The sequence below is a fragment of the Beta vulgaris genome, chromosome 6 (genome assembly GCF_026745355.1).
Source record: "Beta vulgaris subsp. vulgaris cultivar EL10 chromosome 6, EL10.2, whole genome shotgun sequence".
Classification (NCBI taxonomy): domain Eukaryota; kingdom Viridiplantae; phylum Streptophyta; class Magnoliopsida; order Caryophyllales; family Amaranthaceae; genus Beta; species Beta vulgaris.
In genome coordinates this window covers 2,861,872-2,886,192 of record NC_079207.1, presented here as the reverse complement: position 1 = coordinate 2,886,192, position 24,321 = coordinate 2,861,872, and the positions used below count along the sequence as shown (strand labels likewise).

Here is a 24,321-nt window from a genome sequence, read left to right as displayed (position 1 = left end):
AACAAAAAAGAATTTCGATTTTTTTTCGGTTTGTATTTGTTTTGGTTTTGTGATTTGGTTTGGTTTAAGAAGATTTTGGTTCGAAATTTGGACTTGAAATGCGAAATCCGAATTATTTCGATTTTACCCCAAAACCAAACTAAAAACCGAACTTAGACCCCTATTCACTACCTCTTAATTTTCCCTTTCATTTCGTTTCATCATTTTTCTTACATGAAACCAAACAATGGAAAACTAATTTCAAAATTGGGTTTTCCATTATAAATTGTTTCTCGGTTGCATTATAAGTTGCAACTGAACTGATTGCAACTAAACTGAATTAAATTACAATAAATGAACTGAATTGAACTGATTGCAACTGAACTGAACAAAAAATAAGTTACGAAGAACATACCCTAAGACGTGAGATCAAATTTATCTACATAATTGCGCTTAGTATCATTGAAAGCTTTTGAATTTCACGTGGTAATATATCAGATAATTATGTGTAACATTGAGATTTCCATGTCTACTATCTCAAACAATCATAGTCACCCACCACACAAACTATCTGCTAGCCACCTTCCTACCATCCTCGTTACCACTATCGTCACCACGTGGGCTCAATAGTAAACTAGCAATTTATGTCTGCGATGCGTGCGTGAATTTGAAATTCTGCTTTAGTTTTTAAATATAAAGGTTACTTAATAATTTTTCATAGGATTACAATATATCATATCATTCTTTTTCTTTATATTAAAGATTGATGCAAGTCATACATATGTCAACTTGTTCATGATCAACATATATTTTTTCATGATCTACAGGCTGTAATTAAGAAAACAACAATTTTGTACATGACTATGTTTAGAGAAATCAAACACTATGTACAAAGCAATAAATTGTCAATTTTTTCGACTGTATTTCGGCTTGAAATTATCTGATAGTTGTTAGATACTCCACTTGCACAAAGTTGAGCGAACTTGTAAAGGGATCGTGAATTATGAATGTATTTTAGGGGGTTGCTAAACGCAGCCTCACTTTACTAACGCAGCCTTAAAAAAACCCCCAAAAACCCTTATTATCATATTCTTTCTAAAAAAATCATTTCTCTCTCTAAAAATACTCTCTTCCTCTCTAACTGTTAGATAAAAAAAGCTTCATAGAAGATCTATAAATTTTAGTTTCATACTCAATGGACGATAATTTTGACCCAATCGAATTTCAATCTGATGTAAGTTGTTAATTTTTTTTCGTAATTATGATATGTCGGACGATAATTCATGATTCGCCTTATTTCGTGCAATCTACATGAACGTGATTAATCTGTTTCGTGTGGATTACACAAATCATAATCGATTCCATTTCGTGCAGATTGCTCGAAAAAATCGAGCCTACTTCGTACAGATTGCATGTAACCATTGATTCTGCTTCAATTTTCAGAAGATTTTGATTTTCGCAATCAACAAAATTTTATCCAATCTGGCAATTCAAGACATAAGTCATACTCCCTCTGTTTCATTTTAATCTACACACTTACACTTTTCACGCATGCCAATGTAAAACTTTGAGGACATATATCTTTAGTTTTGTATTTGTAAAAATTATAAAAAGTGCATATTAATAAAATACATACTAAGACAAATCTAACAAGATCCCACATGACTATATTTTCATTCACGTATAAATCACAAACGAAGGTCAAAGTGCAATTTGTGAATAGTGTAAAATGTCAAAGTGTGTAGATTAATATGAAACGGAGGGAGTATCTATGAAACGAATCATGATTTTCATGAATGAATGGAACACGGTTAGATTATCACATTGGGTGTATTGGTGGAAAATGGGTGGGCAAACATTTTTGTCGAATATGTTTCTCACATTTGGCAACTGGCAAGTGAAAGCATCAATTGGAGATAAATAATTATACCGCTATAACTGAAGAGGACGACCATGGAAGATGGAGAGAGAGGAGTGGAGAGAGAAATGGGTTTTAAGGTAAAGGGTATTTTAGATATTTTATAGGGTTGTATTAGTAAAGTGAGGTTGTATTTAGCAACCATGGTATTTTATGTAAGGATTTAATTTAATTGTAACTCAAATTTTAAGTAAAATAATGGTGTTAAAAATTTATGAAAGTATTGGGTCAGACCGTCTGACCCAATATTCTCGTCAGACGGACTGAGCCCAGTAAATTCACCAACAATAATAACGCGTCCTTCTTCATCATCATCATTGAAGATTCACAGTGAACCCGACAACATCAAGAACCCTCCATTGCTCCCCATCACATACCTCCGGCAACATAGTCGGGCAACCAAGGCCTCTTCAGACGACACGAACTTCAAGATTCCTGCTGAACCTTCTAGTAGACGCGCACTCGACAACAAAGAGGTTGGCCCTTCAAGTGGAGATGGTGATAATTCTGGTGACACCATGCTTAAAGAAGTTTTTGTTGATGATCGAGCTTTTATGTCTGGTACACCTTTTACTGAGAAAGAGGATTTCTTTAGGGGAAAGATTATTGCTACATTAAAGAAATTTCTGGATCTGTTCGTAAGAGAATGTTGCAGTCCTACAACCTATGGACCAACATTCTAGGAGTATTTGGAACGAGGAGGCCAACAAAGTGTACAATTTTGTTAAGCTGACAGAAGAGGAATAAAGAAGAAGGAGAAAGTGAGAGAAAGCAGAGGTTAGTGTTTTGTTTTCTTTTCAGTTGGACTTTGTTTTCTTTCAGTTGGACTTTGTTTTCTTTCAGTTGGACTTTGTTTTCTTTTCAGTTGGACTTTGTTTTCTACCTGAAAAAAATGAAGACTACCTGAAAAAGAATGAGGACTACCTGAAAAAAAATGAAAACTACCTGAAAAAGAATAAAGACCAACTGAAACCCAAAGTAAGTCTAACTGAAGTACAAAAACCAACTGAAAAAAAAAGAAGACTAACTGAAAACAAAATGAAGACTACTTGAAAAAAAAATGAAGACTACCTGAAAAAAAATTAAGACTAACTGAAAAAAAATTGGAACCACCTGAAAGTCGTCCGACCAAAGATTATGGTCGGACGAGTCCGACACAATACGTTCTCTAAAAATTTTGAATTGTAATTTCAAGAGTTTTTTTTTTTTTTTTTTTTTTTGCTTCATATAACAACTTTCCTTATTATTCAAGATTTGGAATCAATGTTTAATGTAATACTTTTTAAAACTTGTATTCATTGTCAATTATGTCAAATAGATAATTACTCAACTTATTAGATATGCTTGATTTTTTTCTTTTAAATTTTTCTTTATTATTAATTACATGATTTATTGTATAAATAAGAATAAGAAGATTATTTTATATAGACAACATTGCTTCCCCTTTTCCTTATTTTTTTTTTTTTTTTTTTGAAAGAGACACCTTTTCCTTATATAATAGAGATAAGTTAGAGTGAACACGATTCACATTACACGTAGCGCGCACCCTATATTAGCACTTGAGGAGTTGAGGTGGCGCTGCCATTGAGAAATAGTAGTAACAAGTTAACAACTAGTAACAAGTAACATGTAGAAGCTGATGAATTTGCTGTGCCACACCCAAAAAGCCAAACTTGTAGCAGCGGACGCCGCAAAGCAACTCATACATCTCAACTTCCAATTGTCAAAACTTACCCGCTCAAATCGTCACTATGATTGTCTCTCTCTCTTCCTGCAAATCTACTCATCTGATATCCTAACCCCAGACCATTATTCTCTCTCATCTGCTCTTACTGCCTCTGCCAATACACGCAACTCCAGATTTGGGAACCAGCTTCATGCTCTTGCTACTTACACTGGACTAAATCACTTTCCCCATGTCTCAAATTCTCTACTTTCACTCTATGCCAAATCTGAGGAGTTGGGTTATGTTAAAAGGGTTTTTTCTGAACTGGGTGCACCTGATATTTACTCTTGGACCACTCTATTATCAGCATGTACTAAGTTGGGTCAGGTTTCTTATGCCTGCAAACTGCTCGATGAAATGTCTCTGAGAAATGTTGAGCCTTGGAATGCTGTGATCACTGGTTGTTCTGAAAATGGGTATGAGGATGTAGGGTTTGATTTGTTTAGGCGAATGCATATGTTGGGTGTGAGGCATGATAATTACACTTTTGCTTGTGTTCTTAGCTTGTGTAATGTTGTTGAATTATATGGCTTTGGGAAGCAAGTGCATTCTTTGATTTATAAGAGTGGGTTTTTGGGTATGAGCTCGGTGGTGAATTCTTTGCTTACAATGTATTTTAATTTCGGAAATGTGATGGGTGCTTGTAGAGTTTTTGAAGAAGTAGATGAGATGGTGCGAGATGAGATTACCTATAATGCAATGATCAATGGGTTAGCAGGCCTTGAGAGGAAGGAAGAGGCCTTGGTAATGTTCCAAAACATGTTATATGCTCAGCTAAGACCTACTGAGTTAACTTTTGTGAGCCTTATGAGCTCGGGTTTGCTTCTGAGCATGAGCTTCCAGTTACATGCCCAGGCTATAAAGGCAGGTTATGAACCTTGTACAGCTGTGAGCAATGCTGCAATGGCAATGTATGCTGAGCACGGGCAATTGGATTCGATTAGGAAAATATTTGAGAAATTGGAAATGAAGGATGTTGTTTCATGGAACACTATGATAGCTGGATATGCTCATAACAATGATATGCAATTAGCAATCTTGGCTTATATGGAGATGAAGAAAACTGGGTTTGTTCCAGATGAGTATACAATTGGAGCCCTCTTAAGTGGCTCAGAGAGCTTAGAGTTTGTCCAGATGGTTTATGCCCTTGTGCTGAAAAATGGTCTTAGTCTGACAAGTGAAGTCGTCAATGCTTTAATCTCTGCATCTTCTAAGCAAGGTGACATAAAACTGGCCTGTCAAATATTCTGCAACATGCACTTTAGAAACCAGATTACCTGGAGTGCAATTATTTCAGGTTTCTTATCAAATGGATACCCTTTTCAAGCTCTAGAGCTGTTTCGTCAGATGCAAAATTCAAAAATTGATGTATGCACTCTAACTATTTTGTTAAGCATTTGTTCCGGCATTTCAATTTCACAACATGGGAAACAGGTCCATTGCTACATTCTTAGACATCATTTTCTCAATGAGATATCCTTAGGAAATGGCCTCATCACCATGTATGCAAAATGCGGGCTTCTGGAGTGGTCTATCAAGGTATTTGATTCCATGAACAAAAGGAATGTTGTGAGTTGGAATGCTGTCATCTCTGCATTTGCACAGTATGGAGAAGGGAAAATAGCTGTCGAGTACTTCACGTTGATGCAATATGAGATTGGTCTTAGACCTGATCAAGCCACATTTACTGCTGCTCTCTCTGCTTGTTGCCGTACTGGTCTAGTTTGTGATGGCATTCGCATATTTAACTCCATGGTGAATGATTATATGTTGAAGCCGGGAGTAGATCACTTCTCTTGCCTTGTTGACCTTTTAGGGCGAGCTGGATATGTTGATGAGATGGAGAGACTTGTTGAGAGTGAGTATTTTAAGGCTGATCCCAATGTTTGGTGGACTTTGTTTAGTGCATGTGTTGCTTATGGAAACGTAAGGCTGGGAAGGATTGTTGCTGGGTTGCTTCTCCGAACCGAGAAAAACGACCCAGCAGTTTATGTGTTGCTGTCAAATATTCATGCAAATGCTGGACAGTGGGAAGATGCAGCTCAAGTTAGGGAGTTGATGAAGACAGTTAGAGCTATAAAGCAACCTGGATGCAGCTGGATTTAGCCATAAAAATCTTAAAAGATCAAGTTGGCAGTAAGGTACAGTGGTTGAGCTATACAGTAGAAGCCATGAAAGTCACCTTTCATTTTAAGCAACTTCACAAAAACAGCCGTTGGCATTGCTGGAATACTCCGTTACCTTCATGTTTGTGAGTGGAATAAACTGGATAACTATTTGGATTGATTAGATGGGCCATAGATTCAGACTTTGGAGTTTAAGGTGCAGTATTTAGAAATCAAATTTTCTGGGAATGCAGGGCAACGGATGATACCAGATTGGTAACACATGTTCAAGATTACCATAGTTTCCCTGATTGTTCTGTTGATTCTTGTTTTGAATGTGCAAATTATTATGTGGCTTCTTGTGTCAAAGCCAAATGCTGGCATGAATTGACAGTACAACTTGCAGACTAGAGAATATTGAACATAGTCTTAGCCCACCAGATCCTAAGTTTGGCTTGTTTGGGTGTTAGTCTCTTAATATTACACGGGAAACATATTACTCTATATATCATGTACGTAGAGGAAGGTCTTAGTCTTTCTTATTTCTCCATGACATTGAATGTTCACATCTTATAATTGAAAATTGATGGTCTACTAAATCAAGTTAACCAAGCTTTCTATTTCAAAATTATGATACTGGCCACATCGAGCAAAATAGGTAACAATGGTGAACTTTTGCAATAAATATATTATATTGCCAGATCTTACGATTGATGTAACTCAGTGATATTATGCTACTGCTGCTTCGCTGAAAGTTGCTTGGGAAACAGGGTGTGAGGTTGACAATGGGATTCTTCGATGTTGTATACTGTGCTTCTGGCTAACGCCATGTTGCATGTCTCCACATACTTTTTGGAAAGTAGATGTTAGATAAGATGGAAAATTTTGATCAATTTGTTAGTGTTAGTTTTTTAGCTGCAGACTTTAGGAGGCCTCCATAGTTGATAAGTGATAGTTCATTTTGAGAGTCTATATAATTGGGGTCATCAGTGACACTGAGTTGTTGCAAGTCTGTGTGCCTGTGCGGTTAATATGCATTGAACTGTGTCATTTTTGCAGGACACTTTGGAGGTCCCAACTTCCAGTCCTGCAGCCAAGGCAACTAGAGATGGCCTTTTTCTAATGCTCTGATCATCAGGTTGTGTTTTCTTCACCCCTTCTATAGAATTTATTACTTGTTCCTGTTAGAATCAAACCAGACCAGAAAACTTCAGACCAGACCAGACCAGACCAGACCAGACCAGACCAGACTTTATATCTGTTTACTTATAACTAATTATAACTAACTCGGTTTAGTAATAATAGAATAGAACTTGTCTCTCAATAAATATTAAGTGGGGCTATATAAAAGAGCAAACAGTCAACTATTTCCAATGAAAACATTCATCTTTGAATAGTAACAATAGGATCTCCGCCCTCCCCAGGCCCCAATATACACAAAAAGCTGTTAGCGCATGATATAAATCTTTTCTGTATTAAACTCAGAACAAATAAAGAAGAATTAAGTAGGTAAATCTGCATCACTGCTACATAATCTGAAACCCCAAAGTAAATATCTAAAAGTTGACGTTTTCTCCCTTCAACTGCTACATGTTAACTTGGCTTGTTGAGAGTGTCATCATTCTGAGTAATAGATGCTTCTCCCTATAACAGAAATTTGAAATCATCCTATCAGGTCAAGTGAGGAGCTATAACAAATAATGTAGTGATTTTGGTTTTAGATTGTTTACCACACTGCTTGATCAGAAAGTGTGGAAATGAAAATGACCTAGTGTACCTTCTATGAACCATAGAATGTAGAGAGTATATAGGAATAGGACTCAATAGTTTAGTTTACCTCTTTCAGCAATGGGATTTGATCTTTGTGGTTTTTATGTGCAGAACTATATGCTTTTCCCTGGAACAAGAACTCAACCATTTAACGAATTAACATTGCATAGATCAATCTTTTAAACCACAAACTACAGAAAGTACATTACAAACGTAGCTATAGAACAATTTTTACCTCTTCAAGCAATCGAAATTTATCTTTCTGGTCTTGGTTTACTGCAGGGATTAACTTGGCTTGTTGAGAGCCATCGTCCTGAGTAATAGATGCTTCTCCCTATAACAGAAATTTGAAATACTCCTATCAGATTAAGCGAGGAGCTATAACATGTAATTTTATGATTTTGGTTTTAGTTTATTTATCATGCATTGTTTGATAAGAAAGTGTAAAAATGAAAACGGCCTAGTCTACCTTCTGTGAACCATATAATGTAGAGAGTATATAAGAAATAGGACTCTTGAATAGTTTTATTTACCTCTTTCAGCAATGGGATTTGAACTTTGTGGTTTTTATGTGCAGAACTATATGCTTTTCCCTGGAACAAGAAAAACCTTTTAATGAATTAATGTAGCCTAGATCAATCTTGTAAATCACGAACTACAGAACGGACATTACAAATATAGCCTATAGAACGATTATTACCTCTTCAAGCAGTCGAAATTTATCTTTCTGCTCTTGGTTTGCTGCAGGGATTAACTTGGCTTGTTGAGAGCCATCATTTTGAGTAATAGATGCTTCTCCCTGTAACAGAAATTTGAAGTACTCTTATGCTATGTTTGGATAGCAAGATTTCATTTCAAATCCTGGATTTGGATGAAATCTATTGTTTGGATGACATGGAATTTAAAATTATGGAATTTGTCCAAATTCTTATGAAAAGCCTATATTAGTAGCATTTCAAATCCAAGCTATTACCTTGTCATTTGAAATTCTCTCCTCATACATATCCCAACTCTATGAGTACCTATATCCCAACTTCACTCATTCTCTTTCTAATATTTATTTATCTCTCCTTTAGTAAACCCACACTTTTTCTCTCTCCTCCATTGAACTTCTATTTCTCTCTCCTCTATCAAACACCCTTTACAAAACCGTGATTAGGAATTGAAATACAAACTTTAAATTCCAGATTTCAATTTCATTATTTGAAGTGAAATACAAGTTTCCAAACACTACCTTATTAGATTAAGTGAGGAGCTACAACATGTAATTTATGACTTTAGTTTTAGTTTCTTTAACCATGCACTGTTTCATAAGAAATTGTAAAAAAGAAAACGACCTAGTGTACCTTCTATGAGCCATAGAATGTGGAGAGTATATAAGAAATAGAACTCTAGAATAGTTTTACCTCTTTCAGCAATGGGATTTGATCTTTGTGGTTTTTATGTGCATCGTTGTGTGTTCCCTTGACTCTCGGAGAGTTATTATTTCCAGAAGTAGATGTTTTTCCCTGGAACAAGAATTCAACCATTTAACGAATTAACGTAGCCTAGATCAATCTTCTAAACCACAAATTACAGAACGTACATTACGAATATAGCTATAGAACGATTTTTACCTCTTCAAGCAATTGTAGTTTATCTTCATGGTCTTGGCTTGCTGCAGGAATTAACGTGGCTTGTTGAGAATTATCATTCTGAGTAATAGATGCTTCTCCCTATAACAGAAAGTTGAAAACTCCTGTCAGGTTAAGTTAGGAGCTATAACATGTAATTTTATGATTTTGGTTTTGGTTTGTTTACCATGCACTGTTTGATAAGAACGTGTAAAAATGAAAACTATCTAGTGTACCTTCTATTAACTATAGAATGTAGAGTATATATATATATATATATATATATAAGAATAGGACTCTAGATAAATTTTAGTTTACCTCTTTCAGCAATGGGATGTGATCTTCGTGGTTTTCATGTGCATCGTTGTATGTTCCCTCGCCTCCCTGAGAGTCCTTATTTCCAGAACTAGATGCTTTTCCCTGGAACAATAGTTCAACCATTTAACATAGCCTAGATCAATCTTTTAAACCTTAAACTACAGTGCATACATTACGAATAGAGATATAGAACATTATTTTACCTCTTCAAGCAATCGAAATTTATCTTTCCGGTCTTGGTTTGCTGCAGGGATTAACTTGGCAAGTACGTTATGCAAAATGGTTCTATTAGCTGAAATTCCAATGAAAGAGCACATGGCAAAGATAATGATGGCTGCCCACAAAGAGCTATGGCCAATTACAGTATAAATGCCGGTCATAAATGCAACCATCGTCCCATATAGGGATTGCATAAGTATCAGAACACTGCGATCAACCAATAAATATGACATATCACGGTCAGAAACCATGGACCATATCAAGCAAAACAAGACGAACATGGATGTACACATGGCGTATGCATCTGATAGTAAGAACACTAGAAATGATGCTCTCTTTCCGAGAATAGCATCGCCAGTTACACTGTTAAGGCCACCAGGAAGAGTGAACCCAGCTGCAAATGTAATTGTTGCCAACAGAGCTGCAACCACAGAGAGTGTGTTTCGCATCTGGTCCAGATTCGTCCCAGGTTGGATGTATGTTGTTTTCAGGTATGGATTTACTTTGATTTGTTTGCACATCTTCGCCTGCAGGTAATTATGTATGCTTAATATGTTAGTTCTAGAACCACCTAATTGGGTACTCAAAGTGATCCAGAGTATAAGGCCCCAGATGTTCTCAACAAACCAAACTGAAAATACAAAATATTTTTATTCTCATCTCACATGGCCTGCAGCTTAGTGTTTATTAAACATTTTGATTAAGAAAATTGACATGAACTGTAAGTGTTATCTATTTAAATTTGTGCTCTGCTTTTTCTAGTCCCAATCATTAACATTAGCAGGGCCACCTTTCTTAAGACGAACGACCCTCCTTAGTTCCACCATTGATGATGTCCCTCAAGATCTAAACTACATGATGATTTAATTTCAAAGAGTGATGCATGTCAGCCGAACATAACACGAACAGGAAAAAAGATCAAGGTTTGTAGAGTTCGTAACATACCCAGTGGTCATTTTCTTTGCAAAGCTTGGCAAGCAAATCCATGGAAGTTGCACCATGATAGTCCTCCATGTTTCGCTCAACCCCATTATCAATGAGTAGTGCCCTAGCTAGATTCATGTCCTTCCTCTCGAGTGCTCGATGCAAAGGCGTTGCACCCTCATAATCGATTGTATTCTTAAGCTCTGCAATGGATGGTATCTTGAGGAAATTAAAGTAATCTCTGTAAGTTCGTAATTTGATGTGGTGCAGAGGAGTGTCATTTTGGTCGCGGCACATCATCTGAAGATCTTGACAACTATCAATGAAGGCATATACAGCCCAGGTTTCATCTGATCGCTCGCATGCTGTAATCCAATCGAAGGGTTCTTTTTGGATTAAAGAAGGGTTCATCAGCAAACATACAAGCCAGGGGACACATGCTTCTTTGGCGTTGTTTAGAGCAGTTTTTCCCCTGTCATCAGCTAAGTTGATGAGCCACCAAAATTTCTCAAGCAACCGCCTGCCAGTTTCCTCTTTGTTCATCACAGTCAAGTGAGCATTAGTAGTTCCCGAGGCAGAACATATATATATATATATATATATATATATAAAGATAATAAGGTTTTTCTTTCTATGTTATGCCTTGTGTTCCTTTCTAAATGAAATTCAAATTGTATTTTCATCATTTTCCAAAGTCTTCACAGTATCCTTGTAGATTTTACATTATTTGTTGGTTCTACATTGTACTGACCTTTTTTTTAATACTTCTTCACAAGAGTTGTTAATTCGTCGCAAAAGATGGGACATACAGTAATTCGAGGCATCGCAGGGATCATAGTTTAAATGGTGAAAAGCAGCCAGAAAATTTAGTTACCTGTACAGAATGGTAGCTGGTGAAGCAATGTGACTCCGTCATTGCGACGTAGCATGGAGAAACGAGGTTCATGAGTTTTCAGAATCTCGTCTACAACCTTTCCAAATCCTGAAGCAACAGCAAGGAGGAGTGGGCTCTCCCCCTTATTGTTACGAATCTTACGTATCGCTGTATCGAGTGATAAGAAATACAATGCAAGTTCTTCATGTTTTGATGATAAAGCTATGTGCAAAGGCGTATCTCCATTTTTATTCTTTGTTTTCCAAGGAGAGCTTCTACCGTCAAGTAACTCAGGTATTTCCACAGCTCTTATCTCTTGTAGTTGCTGGTAACCTCGTACAAGCGTCTTGCCTATTTCAGGGTTTTTATTCTTTGCTGCAATATGTAATGGACTGTTGCCTTCACTTTTATCTGTCGTGGAATAGATTAATTCTTTAAACATTTTGTTCCTAACAGTAGGAAAGTCGTCTTTCAGAAGTAAGTTTAATGGCCAAATTTCCTCCATTTCTGCCCATTGATGAAGCACGTTATATCCCTTATCATCAACTCTGTCGATGAGGTCGGTATTCTTCTCCAGCAGCAATCTTAGAACATTTTCTGCATGTTTTTAAGAAACTATTTGCTATTGGTTATGATTATTAGGACGTTAGGCTCTGTTGTTTTGGACTGAATTTGTTTGAACTGAAATGAATTTGTTTGAACTGAAATGAATTTGTTTGAACGGAACTAGAATGAATTTGTTTGAACTGAACAGAAATGAATGAAAACTGTGAGAGAAAACTAATTAAACTGATCTAAACTGAAATGAATTTGTCTGAACTGAACTCAATTTATTAATTCAATCCAAAAGAACAGAGCCATACTTTCTGTTGTACCTCTACCCTTTCCCTCAATTTCCGTGGAGGCGTGTTCAACAATAAGTTTTAAGTACTTTTATAAGTTTCACCAAGTCAAAACTTAAGTAAAAGCTTTGTACAAAAAAAAAAACTAAAAAATTGGAGGTAGATTAGATTTTTAATTCTGATTTTTTTTCAAAAAAAGAATTCAACAGTTTTAAAAATTATTTTACAACTAAACTATAACAACTAACATGAAACAACTTATATGTTGCCTAACAGTTACTAGCTACCACAATAACTACTTTTGCCGAACAAAGCCTCAGTTAAGTCGGCAAAAATTTCTAATAGATAAAGTCGGCAAAAGTTTCTAATTGATAACATGACGATTCAATATTTTAAAGTGTGCATGTTAGTTTTGAGATCCTCATTTTCACCCATTTGATAAAATTAGTGAGCTTTACACCATATGGGTGAATTCACTGGTAGTGTTTGAAGCGTATTGTTGTAAATGTGTAGCCTAAAGGAGTTTTTGAAACCCTTTATATAGGTAAAATCAAAACATTTACCGAGTCAAAAGCAAGCTACTGCCTCCGTTCCATTTTAGTTGTTCGAAAATAGTTGTAAGTTTCCAATAAGGGCACGAAAATAAATACGTATGACAAACCTGTATATTTTGGTACAAAATGCAGGGGAGTAGAACCATTTTCACCGCTAACACTATATGAGAAGGAAGACATCAAGATCTTCTCAGCAACCAAGTTCACCCCATTTTGAAGCGCAAGGAAAAGTGGGCTGTTCTTTTCATCATCAACCATGGCACAAAGCAATTCCATGTCCATCGACAATAACTCCATTGCACATTCCTCGTTAGGCGCTGCAAGGGCAACGTGCAACGGAGTCTTTTTCGTTTTAGAAAGAGCTAACCATGGTTTCTGTATATGATCATGATCCTTCAATTTTGATTTGTAGAACCCAAGAATTAGTCGAACAATTTCTAGATTGTTGATCCAAGTAGCCACAAATAGAGGAGTCCAATTGTTACCATCTACTTGGGAGAAAAATTGTTGTTGAAGCTCTGTTGGTAATCTTTCCATGGCTTCTCTAAAGAACTCAACTTTTTCCTTAAACGCTGCAAGGTGAAAGATATTACCTCCGACATAGCCATCAACATCTGATGGCTTGTGTTGATGATGGAAGTAATTTGTTGGTTTCGATTCGACCGCTCTTCTTAAGAATCCAACATCTCCAGAGCATGCTGCTTCCTTTAGCTCTATATCCATGGATGATAACTTTTCTATGCTTATGTTTTAGCCTTTTAGGGAGCAACTCAAAGTTTCCAAAAATTTATGAGCTACAACACTTGTATATACAACAACGAACCTCTAGCTTTATACTACTAGGGAGCTAGCATGATGCATGTTAAAACAGTACGTAATGGCTTGAAGGTGTTAAAACAAGATTCTTGCTTCATTTGCTAAGTATAATATCACTGTGTATTATTTGAAGAGTGGGACATGGAAAGAACTCAATGTTCTTGATCGGGCTTTGTCAAGGCCTAAAATTGCTCACTCCAATAAAATAATGTTTGATAATGTGCTGTACTGGTTTTCGCAAGAAACAAACAGATTTCTTATCCTAATTTTACTCTAAAAAATAGGTTTGGGGTCGGGTCGGGTCAATGTAGCCCTTGACCCGAGACCGACCTGGTTTGTTAACAACAACATACCCGACCCTTATACAACATGACCCGATATGACTCATTGTACAAGTCTGAAGTATATGCATGTTCATTTTAGCACTCTAACACCTACTCTTACAATATAATAGTAAATATGTTTCTCAATGATAGAGTAAATGTGAATATCTAATGATTAGTACAAGGGAGTTATTATATACCCACTAAACACTAGTCCAATATAAAAGCTATCAAACTATACATTTTCTACATGTTAGTCTCATAGATTTGAATGTTACACTCTTGACGTATGCAAGAACAGTCGGTTGGGCATGGACCAAATTACTCACATAGAGTCTCTTAGCTATATGGCATCGATGTCGGGTTAAGGTCGTCATGGTCATGGCGGCCAACTACTAGCATTTGAAGCATTTATTCGAATTTCTTATGATATGTAATCAAAACAAGTTCTTGCTAACAGTTAAAAAGGGAGTTTGAATTAACCCCATCCGATTGTATTTCTTCAGAGATGAAAGAAAAGATTGACAATCTTTCTTTTCAGAGCTACCGTCCCAAAAAAAATTATTTTTGTTATAGGTTCTGTTCCTGGAAAAAGAAATATAGTAAAATTATCCTATATACACAAAATATAATGTCACTACTTATTAATTTAGTTATTAGAAACATGAATCATTGGCCATTATTAAAATTTATTTCCCATATGAGGTTTGGTGTGAAATTTCAATAAGTCTCATCATGTTATAGAATATTTTACAATAAAGACAACTAATATCCACAATTCATATATTACCATTTGTCCAATTTTTATTTTAGAAAATATGGTAGTAGCAGTAGCCTCCAGCCTAGCTAGCAGGTAGCAACTTGGCGTTACATATACATTGACACCAATCGACCTCCACCCTTCACCAACTTCAAAATATAATAAGGTAAAGAAGACAACTTATTCTACTAGATTCAACTAATTGTTACAACTTGCCAAAAAGAGAAAAAAATGTGTTTATTGTTTGTTGCAAGATAGACTACGAACTTTCCCTAGTCATATAATATGACCGTAAAAAAAATAGAGCTACTAATATTATACTTGGAAATTAAAGAGAATACAAGTTGACAAAAACAATGTAGATCACTATTGATTTGGGAAGATTACTTTAGTTCTATTTGGTTACTTAAGATGAGCTTGTAGACGATGCAACATTCTTTGAGATGTACAAATCAGTATTCTATGAGAAATTTCTAATTCGTAGGCTCAATTTGACCCAACTAAACAAGCAACACTTCTAAAGAGATGAAGGACTCAAGAGTAAAGAGAATCCTTACTCCTAAAATATCTTTGATGTTATTTGAATATTCTATAACATTGTAATCATGATATATTTCTAGTGGATCAGAGAATATCTGGTTTACACGATTCAATGGTCCACCATTTAGATTTTGACAATATGTAAATCTTCATGTGAGATCTTGTTTTTTTTTTTTTTGATGGAGAAATACCACACACCTACTCATTTATAGATATCAAATCAGAGTTTACAATGGCCCAAACCTCGTGTGGAACCTCCTCAATCCACACCCTCATCTCCCTAAACTCCTTGCTCAACTGGGCTAGCTTATGAGCCACCCTATTACCGTCCCTACGAACATGATTAAAAGATAAAGATAAGCAAAAGCTACCAAAGAATAAAATATCCGATACAATAAAGCCAAAACTAATATTTTCCTTCACTCCTTTTTTCAGATGCGAGATGAGCTTCAAACAGTCAATTTTTAACCCATGAATTTATTTTTTTGCTTCAGCATCACGTAGGAGAGTAGAAAGACCTTCCGCGCAGATAATAAATAGAAATGGGGACAAAGGATCACCCTGTCGCAGGCCTCTAGTGGGCAGAAAATTCCTAGAAGGCTGTCCGTTCACCAAAAGAGAGAAAGAGGTAGATTGAACACACTTCATAATTAATTTCACATAACAATCCGGGAATCCCATTTTAACAGTCATTTTCTCCTGAAAACACCATTCCACTCTATCATAAGCTTTGCTCATATCCAATTTGAGGCCCAAATACCCTTCTTTCCCTGTTTTCTTCTTGCGCAAGTAATGAAAACACTCATATGCTACTAGTATGTTGTCAGTAATTAATCTACCCAGCACAAATCCACTATGCGATTCATGGATAATAAGAGGAAGCACTTTCTTCAGTCTATTTGCAAGCACCTTAGACACCAGCTTATAGATTACATTGCATAAACTAATAGGTCAATAATCAGCAGGAGACTCACATATTTTCTTTTTTGGAATTAACGCAATATGAGTGTGATTAATTGGCAATAGACTGATAAATTACAGGGGAGCTGTGCCGTTGGAGAAGCCTCTAAAGTCATCTTTCATTCTGCTAAAGCTGAACTTCTATTCATCGTCATAAAAATACTTAAAGATCACCCCAAAAAAAGTTAAAATTACATCTCTAACATTTTCCTTCTTTTTCCCTAAACCACCACCACCCCCACCACCTATCACCTCACTCCACCACCATCCAACTTCTGCCACCACCACCCCATTGCCACATCCACCCACCAGCCACCTGGAAGGAGTCAAAATCTTTTTAGGACGATGGACGAACCTCTGGCCTGGACGTTCGCCCCATCACCATGACCCGAACGTCCATGCCAGACGTTCCCCCATTGTCCTAAAAATATTTCGACTGCTTCCAGGTGGGTGGTGGAGGAGGTGGCGGATGGCAGTGGGGAGGTAGTGATGGCTGGTGGTTGCAAGGGGTTGCAGGGGGTGGCAAGGGGTGGTGGGTGGTGTGGAAAAAAGGAAGGGTAAAATAGTCTATAAAATTGAATTTGGGGCGATTTTAAATAATTTTGGGACGACGTTTAACAAGATAAACATTTCGACATTACTGCAGTACTACATTACCTTCATGTTTGTGAGTGTACTAAAATCTGGATTATCATATGGACTGATTAAATGTGCCATGGATTGGCGTTTAAACTGTAGTTTCAAATTTTAACTACTGTAAGAATACAGGGTAATAGACATTATCATTGTGATAAAACATATGATTCAAGCTTATCGCAGTGCAGTCATGCTGATTCTTCTGACTCTTCATTTTGTATGTATACTAGGTAATACCCAAATAATCCTCGAGTTATATTATGTAATTCTAGAAGAGGTTCAGGTGCATATATTATCACCTAAGAGAATCTCATTCGTGGGATCATAGCATATCTTTTAAATGGATAGAATCACTTAACCAGTCAGAATTAGGTTTCAGACTGTAATAACAACATATAATTATTGACTCAACACTAAATATAACTAATTTGAAATAAATACATATGTTTCGACTATATAAGAAACATACACATATGATCTTGATATTCATGAATGAATTATGTTCAAACTTCAATAGGGTGTAGTTCAATACATATCAACCTTATATGTGATGGAAATAGATGATAGACTTGTTTGCTCCCTGTAGCAGCAGTGAGCAAAAGCCCCATTAACTTTGACACAGACTGGTATATTCAGCAGCAGCATACTAGTTAGCAATTACGGGTGTGTGACTTGTCTTCTTCATTGTTTATAAGATATCATTTTACATGAAGACGCCTATAATATGCTGGGACAGTTGCAGGGAATAACATTTGCCTCAGTCCCTCTGCCTTCATTATCGGGAAGATGATCCCAGCTGCACCCTGCATAAGATTTTGACAAATTCATCAGTAATCTCGCTGCTGTAAATTTCGGTTACCAGGTATGTAAGCCCAAGCCATGCTTAGTTTTTCTAATTGATGTTTAAGTATATATAAATTAAACTACAATGTTCAATGTAATATTTGGCAATGATGAGCTAGAATTTAAATTGCAATGCAAACATTTTATTAATGTCCAATAAGACCCCTGTATGATTTCTAAAACAATCATTTGTTAGTCTTGACTCTTGATGTGTTTAAAGGGGGGAGTTCTTCGAGGGAAAACCAGTTTTAGTGGCTTCTGCTATAAGGATTGCCCATGGGATAAAAGTCCATCTAGCTGTTTTATATTTGAGGCTCCTTTTGGTAGGACGTAAGATATTTTCAGTGTAAAATGATTTTCATGGAAAACAATTTACAATGGAAAACACAATTCCAAATTTAGTTTTCCGTTGTTTGGTTCGATGTAAAAAAAATGATGAAATGAAAGGAAAATGAAAGGGAAAGTAAGGAGGTAGTGAGAGGAGTGTACAAGAGAGAGGAGGAAAATAGCTTTCCCTTCATTTTGAAAGAAAAATGGTTTTCCATCCTTGGGAGAGTAATTTTACCCCAAGGGAAAATGATTTTACACTCTTTTGCCAACCAAACAATGTAAAACTGAAAATAGAGGAAAACAGTTTTCCGGGAAAACGTTTTACGCCCTACCAAACGGAGCCTAAGTTTCTGATTTTTTTGGCACTGTCCAAAACTAGCTATCTGATATATAGAATGTAACAAATGTTTTATGATGTTAGTTTAAAGTTATCATCCAGTTTAACAATTAGATTTACCAGACATAAATGCTTACTATCAGATAAGTTTTTAACGTTAAACAAACATATCAACCAATTCTTTCAAACAGAGCCCAAGTCAACTACATATGCTGCCAAGGATAAGTTCTATTTTTTCCACTTCAAAAGAACAATATTCCTAGTAATAACAATTTGCTAGGAAAACATGTGTAATGAGCATGCGAGTAAACTTGGAGATAGCAATAAGTGACAAAAGAAACTGTACTGTACCGATAATAATCTCATGCCAAGCCAAAGGCGCTTTACTGAAGGAAAAGGTAGCAACAAGCGGCCAACACCATATACAGCCACAGCAAAGAAGTGAGCAACTAAGCTCAATGGCCGAGGATTTAGACCAGAGAGTAAAGCAATTGGGCCATTTGAAAAAACTCCCCCAAGACTCAAATAGTCAAAGCATGCCTCACGCATTTCATTACGAGCTTCGTCAGGTGAAGCACAAAACACCTTGTAGAGGGCACCAGCCAAAGTGTTGATTGTGGATGCCACAGGCTGCAAGAATCAGAAAAAACTATGTTGTTACCGTGTAACTCTGCATATCAACTTTGAATAGATTTTTCCAGTTTTGTCGCTTATATATCTGAACTTCAAGCAGCGAAATTCACCTGTATCCACTTCAGCTAACATATATAAAAAAAAAAAAAAAAAATTGGAGGGGGGGTGGGGAGGGCGCTTGTCAAACTTGTGGAGTAAGAGTATGGGAAACTGCGACAACTATGACTATTGCACTGACTAAGGGTGTGTTTAGTTGTTTACTTCACCTAAATTTCCCTTAGCTAAACTTATTTGCCCTAAAAAATTTTACCTACTTATTTGAACCTGAATTCCCCTTATCTAAACTTGTTGGCCCTATGCTTATTTTATCTGATATTGTTAGCCTTGAACTTAACTCATCTGATATTATTAGCCTTAACTTATTTGAATTCATTAGCCTTAAGCTTTAACTTATCTAAATTTAATTACCTAAAATAAGAGAAAATAAAGTGAGGAAAACACAAACTTAAGTAAGTAAAAGTGTACAATTGACGGATCATTATAGTTGTCACTCTGAAGTAATGCTTTTCACATGATGCAAATTACCTTGCGCAAGGTGTAAAAACACTCCAAATATCTGCACAACAAAGCGGCATCATTTAGGTCCTGCAAAGGCCTGAGAAGATCTCGGAGCACAACAATATCTGACAATGCCACTGTCATCCCACCTCCAGTTAAAGGATGCCGCATGTTGAAAGCATCACCCATTAGTAAAGCACCAGGAGTAGGCTGAGGAGAAGCTGGCATGCTTCTGTTAGGCATTGTTCTTATGTTCCCCTTGTCAACTGCTGCTACAAATGCATCTCTAATTTCAGGAGGAACCTACATCAGTAACATGACTTGTTAAAACCAGAAAACCAGAAAGATTCACATCACAATCAAAAGAGAGACAAATATGCTTATAATATACAAAGATCCATCAGACCTGAGGAGCCACCACTGTCTTCAGATACTTGGCCATTTCCCCATTCGCAATAGAAGGCAACTTATCACCAGCTGGTACATCAACCAAACAACGGACTTCTGTACTGCTGATTGGGTAAAATAAGATAGGTGAGGGATCTGCCAATATAACATGCCCGTGATTTACTAATGGCAAATGGCAGTTCTCAAGCACCAATCCCACAAAATGTGACGGCACATCAACCTATAAAATTGAGATAACGCCATAAGCAAGACATGAAATCTCCTCTAACAACGCAAAACAAAAACAAAAGACATTTGATTACATGAAATCTGAGTAGAACCCTCATAGAATTAAAAAGACCAAGAAAGAAGAAAAGGTTAGTTCAGTGGGATAGAAGTGGTTGAGAAGAAAAACATTACCTTTGGTGAACACAGAGAACGTCTCAGATTTGAGAAGCAACCATCACAGACGATGGTAAGAGGTGCATAGGTCTTCAACTCTTCACCATTCTTAGTCTTGTAGTGAACCCCCTTAACTGTTCCATTTTCCTCAACCAACGATGTAACTGTTCCCTGCTCCAACCGCACACTAGAAGAAACTCCAAGGACACGGAGTTCAATCAGTTATTAGTACAAGAGATACTGTTACAGCAAACCATTTGAAAGTGAAAGGCTCCAATCTCTGAAGAAACCAAGAAACAAAAAGAAAAGAGAAAAGAAAAGCAAAGTACTTGGGAAGAGAAGCAGCTTTTTCTCTCATCCTTTGTATGAAACGTCCATTGTGAAAGCTCCTCCCAGCCACATCTGAATGGAACTGTTCCAAGGGATAGGACAGTTTAATGTGCTTCCCTTCTTTAAAAATACCATAGCCGATCACCCTTTGAGCATCAATATTTCCAACACAGTCTGAAACTCAGATGAAAATGTAAAATTATAGTGAGTTCCAAAACACTTTGATGCAGGATTCTGTAATAAAATTGAGGGTCGAGTTACATGCATACCCTCAAGTCCCAATTCAATCAATTTCAAGTATCCTCCTGGTTGTAGTAGCTCACCAACAATTCTGTCAGGTTCACTTAAGTCTCTTTCAATAACATGAACACGTCGACCATCCTGCAGTCACTGCAAAAGTCCAAATCAAGAAAGAGGGGCGGCAAGTATTACAACTTTACAAGTAATCCTTTCATACTCTGCAGACAGTCCTCATATTGACAAGAAAGTTTGCTAGTTTTGGCCATTAGTATGCTAATATAATTTCGCACTGTAGATCAATATATACTTTTTGACAGCCTAATTATTAGAAACAGACAACTTAGAAACTTTGACTTCAAATGGAAGACGAGAACTATCCAGAGGAAAGGATAACTTCTTTGTGACAATTTATTACTCCAGCAATAACATATTCATGAACCAAGAATATTTGCAGTAGTTAACCCTGAATATCTTCCCTTCCTCGTAAAGTTAGTTACTAGTTACTCCTAGTACATTAAAGTCAAGAACGTAAAGCAAGGTCTTCCAAGCCCTATTATCAACTTCATTAGTGAAAATCCAAGACTTGGCTTTCTCCAAGGTTAACTATTTGACTACATAAGTGATAGGTGTAATAAAATGTCCAAAATATCTTCCTCTTCTCTTTATGAAATCAATACTGTGAGTCTGTGAGGCTGCCTTAGGGAGCAAATAACCTTCACATCGTAATAAGAGAGGATAAGAACTGCCTTAATATAGTGTAAATAGGTGCAATCTACACTAATTTTCATTTTACCCAATGGGCTGATGAGATTTCGCATGAATCACATCCCCTATTTGTATACCAAACATCAAAGAAATGGAAGATTTCTTTCAAGGACTTAACAGAAGTCTACAGTGGCTCTCTGAGAAAATGTGCAAAGCTCCCGTTGATTTGGCTTAAACTTGATCAATCTGGTTTTATAGCTTACGTATATCATTTGAACTAAGGTTAAAAGGTCTTGCACAAGGGATTTGCATAAAACATTATTTACGTTTTACCAAAATCCAGGTTAAAAGGATCTTTAGGATTTTTTTACATATAAACTATATTTTCATAATCAAACATGGTGGATATACACTTTTCATGTCACCATGTCACTGTAAACACGGTGGATAAACCTTACATGAAAATGTGTAAAGCAAATCGGCTACTCTTAAAGACAAGTGGGCTTAAGATTGTAACAACCCTGGTTTTCATGTCTTCTGTTTTACTTGCTACATTTGCTTTTTCACCAGTATCCAAAATACGCATTTGACCATTAACATGTTTTACTTACGTATCATTAGAAAACTCTATAAAAGTTGATATTATGAAAATATACAATAAGACAAATCTCACAAGATCTCACGTCATATTAGTGAAAAAGAGGAATCAATATTATTTAATTTTGACCTTCAGAAAGCAAATATAGAAACTACAAAAGACACAAGTTAAGTCATTGTAGCTCATCTCCCATGTCCTTAGTTGAGATTAAGTGAAAAGGCTACAACTTGCTCTTAATGTTTCCAGCACTGTGATATCTTATGCTGATGCTGGTAAAAGAACCAAAAACAATAGCCAGAACATACGCTTTTTAGTCTTTTTTCTATACAATAGGCAATTCCTTACTTTTACAGAGGAATGTCTTGTTTTCTGAGCAATCTTACTACAAGTGTTTGAACTTTGAATTGAGTTTCAGAGCACGAATTATACAAACCAAAAATAAGCTAGACAGAGAGAGAAGGGTGGATTTTTGAAGCTTATAAGCAAACATTTGTCCCTAATGGTGATTAAGTAAGATTATAAAAGAGGCAGTATATGCCCAATTTTCAGCAGAGATTGAAGCACAAGAAATGACTAAACCCCACTCTTGGAATAAGATTTTTTTAAATTCTGTTAGGTGGGAGTCCCTCAATCTCTTGATATAGTAACGAATAAGGATCTAACCAATGTGATAAGGACCACATATCATATTAAGCAACTAAAGATGAGATCTAACATACTTTAAAAAATAAACCACTGCAGCACTTTTGATGACAAAAGTTCAATATGTCATCCAGTGGCATCATAAGAAATTCAATATTGTATAATTAGCTAAACCCACATAAAAGGCGTTCCCAAAAAGGCGATTTGGTACATACAAATGGTACGTAGCAAAATCACATAGCGAATTGCATTTTCGTACCCGGTCTCACAGTCTAAATCAGTAGGTAACACTAACTTGACACGAGTTTACTTGAAAAATAAAGAGCTCTGAACACAATATTCAACCTGAAGGCTGAAACAACTTAAGGGGCGAATTTGACTGGTATAAGCTTGGCAAGTACTTATTGGGAAGGAAGAGATAAAAAAAAGGGCGACAAAGTAGAAGCTTAATTTCAGAAATTGACGAAATGATTTTAGCATAGTGATTGTTCACTTTGTCCCTTAACCAATTGATCGTGGATACGATCCTCAACCTGGGAATGGAAATAGATTTTTGGCCAGCCTTTTACCTGACTCAGGTCTATCAACGGTGGATACCTTGATTTTAAGAAGAAGAAAAAAAAGAAATTGCACGATCTCCTCAATTATAATATTCAATTGAAACCATATAATAATAAAATTATATCACATGTGAATTGTGAAACTTCCAGACCAACCTATCTACCACAAGTGGAAATTTTGTTAGATTTCAATCCGGAAAAAAATCCAAAACAGGCAACTCAAATTGCAACTTTGCAGGCAAAAATACAACCACACACATCCACAAATCTGGAATTAAAATAAAACAAAAAACAAATAAAGAAAAAAGAAGCGTGTAGCATAAGCATCACCTTGGCAAGGGTGTAAGCAAGAGCAGCGCCAGCAACGCCAGCACCGACGACAATGACGTCAGGTTCACCGGAATTATGACGTCCTTCATCGCAGCTCCGATCAACTTCCGATAAATCTCCGACAACACTCCGACGATCCTTTTTCTTGCTCTTAGATTTAACGTCACGGAAGAGAGAGAAAAGAAGAATAAACCCTAGGAGAGAGATTACAAAAATTCCAACAATGTATTGGTCAATTACCACCATCATCATCTTAGATTTAACCTCTAAAGAATGGAATTGAAGAAAAGAATGGAGGTTTGAAGAATAATGAATCTCTCTCCTAATATTGTTGCTTGTAGTTTGAGTGTTTTTTCGAGAAAATGAAAATGAATATGCAGTAATGGTTGATTTGTAGGTGGGAAGATTGTAGAAGGATATATAATTAGGAAGGGGGGAATTAAATTTGTGGATGAGAGGGAAAGAGATTAATGAAGAAGAAGAAGACGTTGGAGATATTATGTACAAGCTGGATTTAATGTTGCAGAAGATAAATGGAGACCCTTTCAT

The 24,321-nt window shown here is 36.3% G+C and overlaps 3 protein-coding genes across 18 annotated transcripts; 1 reads left to right on the top strand and 2 right to left on the bottom strand.

Annotated features, from left to right (window-relative positions):
* The first annotated feature begins 3,449 nt into the window (after positions 1-3,449).
* On the top strand, positions 3,450-13,520 carry LOC109135305 (pentatricopeptide repeat-containing protein At3g49740). Of its 15 annotated transcripts, none has more exons than XM_057395895.1 (7): positions 3,450-5,764; positions 6,788-6,866; positions 7,781-7,885; positions 9,680-11,124; positions 11,349-11,740; positions 11,903-12,005; positions 12,975-13,520. In XM_057395895.1, the coding sequence occupies exon 1, from the start codon at positions 3,537-3,539 to the stop codon at positions 5,727-5,729; it is 2,193 nt and encodes a 730-aa protein (XP_057251878.1). In that variant the 5' UTR covers positions 3,450-3,536; the 3' UTR covers positions 5,730-5,764; positions 6,788-6,866; positions 7,781-7,885; positions 9,680-11,124; positions 11,349-11,740; positions 11,903-12,005; positions 12,975-13,520. The 15 variants fall into 15 exon arrangements, with proteins under 15 accessions (XP_057251878.1, XP_048502163.1, XP_057251871.1 ...); XM_048646206.2 differs by having other exon boundaries at positions 3,450-6,004; XM_057395888.1 differs by having other exon boundaries at positions 3,450-6,004; positions 6,788-7,885; positions 9,680-10,139; positions 10,843-11,124.
* Positions 7,049-11,115, bottom strand: LOC104895013 (ankyrin repeat-containing protein NPR4). Of its 2 annotated transcripts, XM_019250054.2 has the most exons (10): positions 10,594-11,115; positions 9,633-10,175; positions 9,430-9,531; positions 9,115-9,213; positions 8,905-9,006; positions 8,199-8,297; positions 8,032-8,091; positions 7,734-7,832; positions 7,566-7,625; positions 7,049-7,372 (listed from the first exon to the last, which is right to left on the bottom strand). In XM_019250054.2, the coding sequence occupies exons 1-10, from the start codon at positions 11,113-11,115 to the stop codon at positions 7,322-7,324; spliced, it is 1,737 nt and encodes a 578-aa protein (XP_019105599.2). In that variant the 3' UTR covers positions 7,049-7,321. The 2 variants fall into 2 exon arrangements, with proteins under 2 accessions (XP_019105599.2, XP_057251881.1); XM_057395898.1 differs by lacking the exons at positions 8,032-8,091; positions 8,199-8,297.
* Positions 13,521-17,276: 3,756 nt separating the features above from the next.
* Positions 17,277-24,321, bottom strand: LOC104894986 (squalene epoxidase 3). The gene is made up of 8 exons (XM_010681375.4): positions 23,773-24,321; positions 20,967-21,078; positions 20,697-20,871; positions 20,386-20,554; positions 19,985-20,206; positions 19,606-19,881; positions 18,739-19,017; positions 17,277-17,680 (listed from the first exon to the last, which is right to left on the bottom strand). The coding sequence occupies exons 1-8, from the start codon at positions 24,319-24,321 to the stop codon at positions 17,576-17,578; spliced, it is 1,887 nt and encodes a 628-aa protein (XP_010679677.3). The 3' UTR covers positions 17,277-17,575.

Coding starts and splice junctions, on each gene's coding strand:
- LOC104894986 (XM_010681375.4), bottom strand. CDS start 24,321: ATGAAAGGGTCTCCATTTATCTTCTGCAACATTAAATCCAGCTTGTAC. Junction 20,207..20,385: donor GTTCTCTGTGTTCACCAAAG/GTAATGTTTTTC, acceptor TCAATTTTATAG/GTTGATGTGCCGTCACATTT. Junction 19,018..19,605: donor GTTTTTACACCTTGCGCAAG/GTAATTTGCATC, acceptor TGATTCTTGCAG/CCTGTGGCATCCACAATCAA.
- LOC109135305 (XM_048646205.2), top strand. CDS start 3,537: ATGAATTTGCTGTGCCACACCCAAAAAGCCAAACTTGTAGCAGCGGAC.
- LOC104895013 (XM_019250054.2), bottom strand. CDS start 11,115: ATGAACAAAGAGGAAACTGGCAGGCGGTTGCTTGAGAAATTTTGGTGG. Junction 10,176..10,593: donor GCAAAGAAAATGACCACTGG/GTATGTTACGAA, acceptor AATTACCTGCAG/GCGAAGATGTGCAAACAAAT. Junction 7,373..7,565: donor AAATCCCATTGCTGAAAGAG/GTAAACTAAACT, acceptor TTTCTGTTATAG/GGAGAAGCATCTATTACTCA.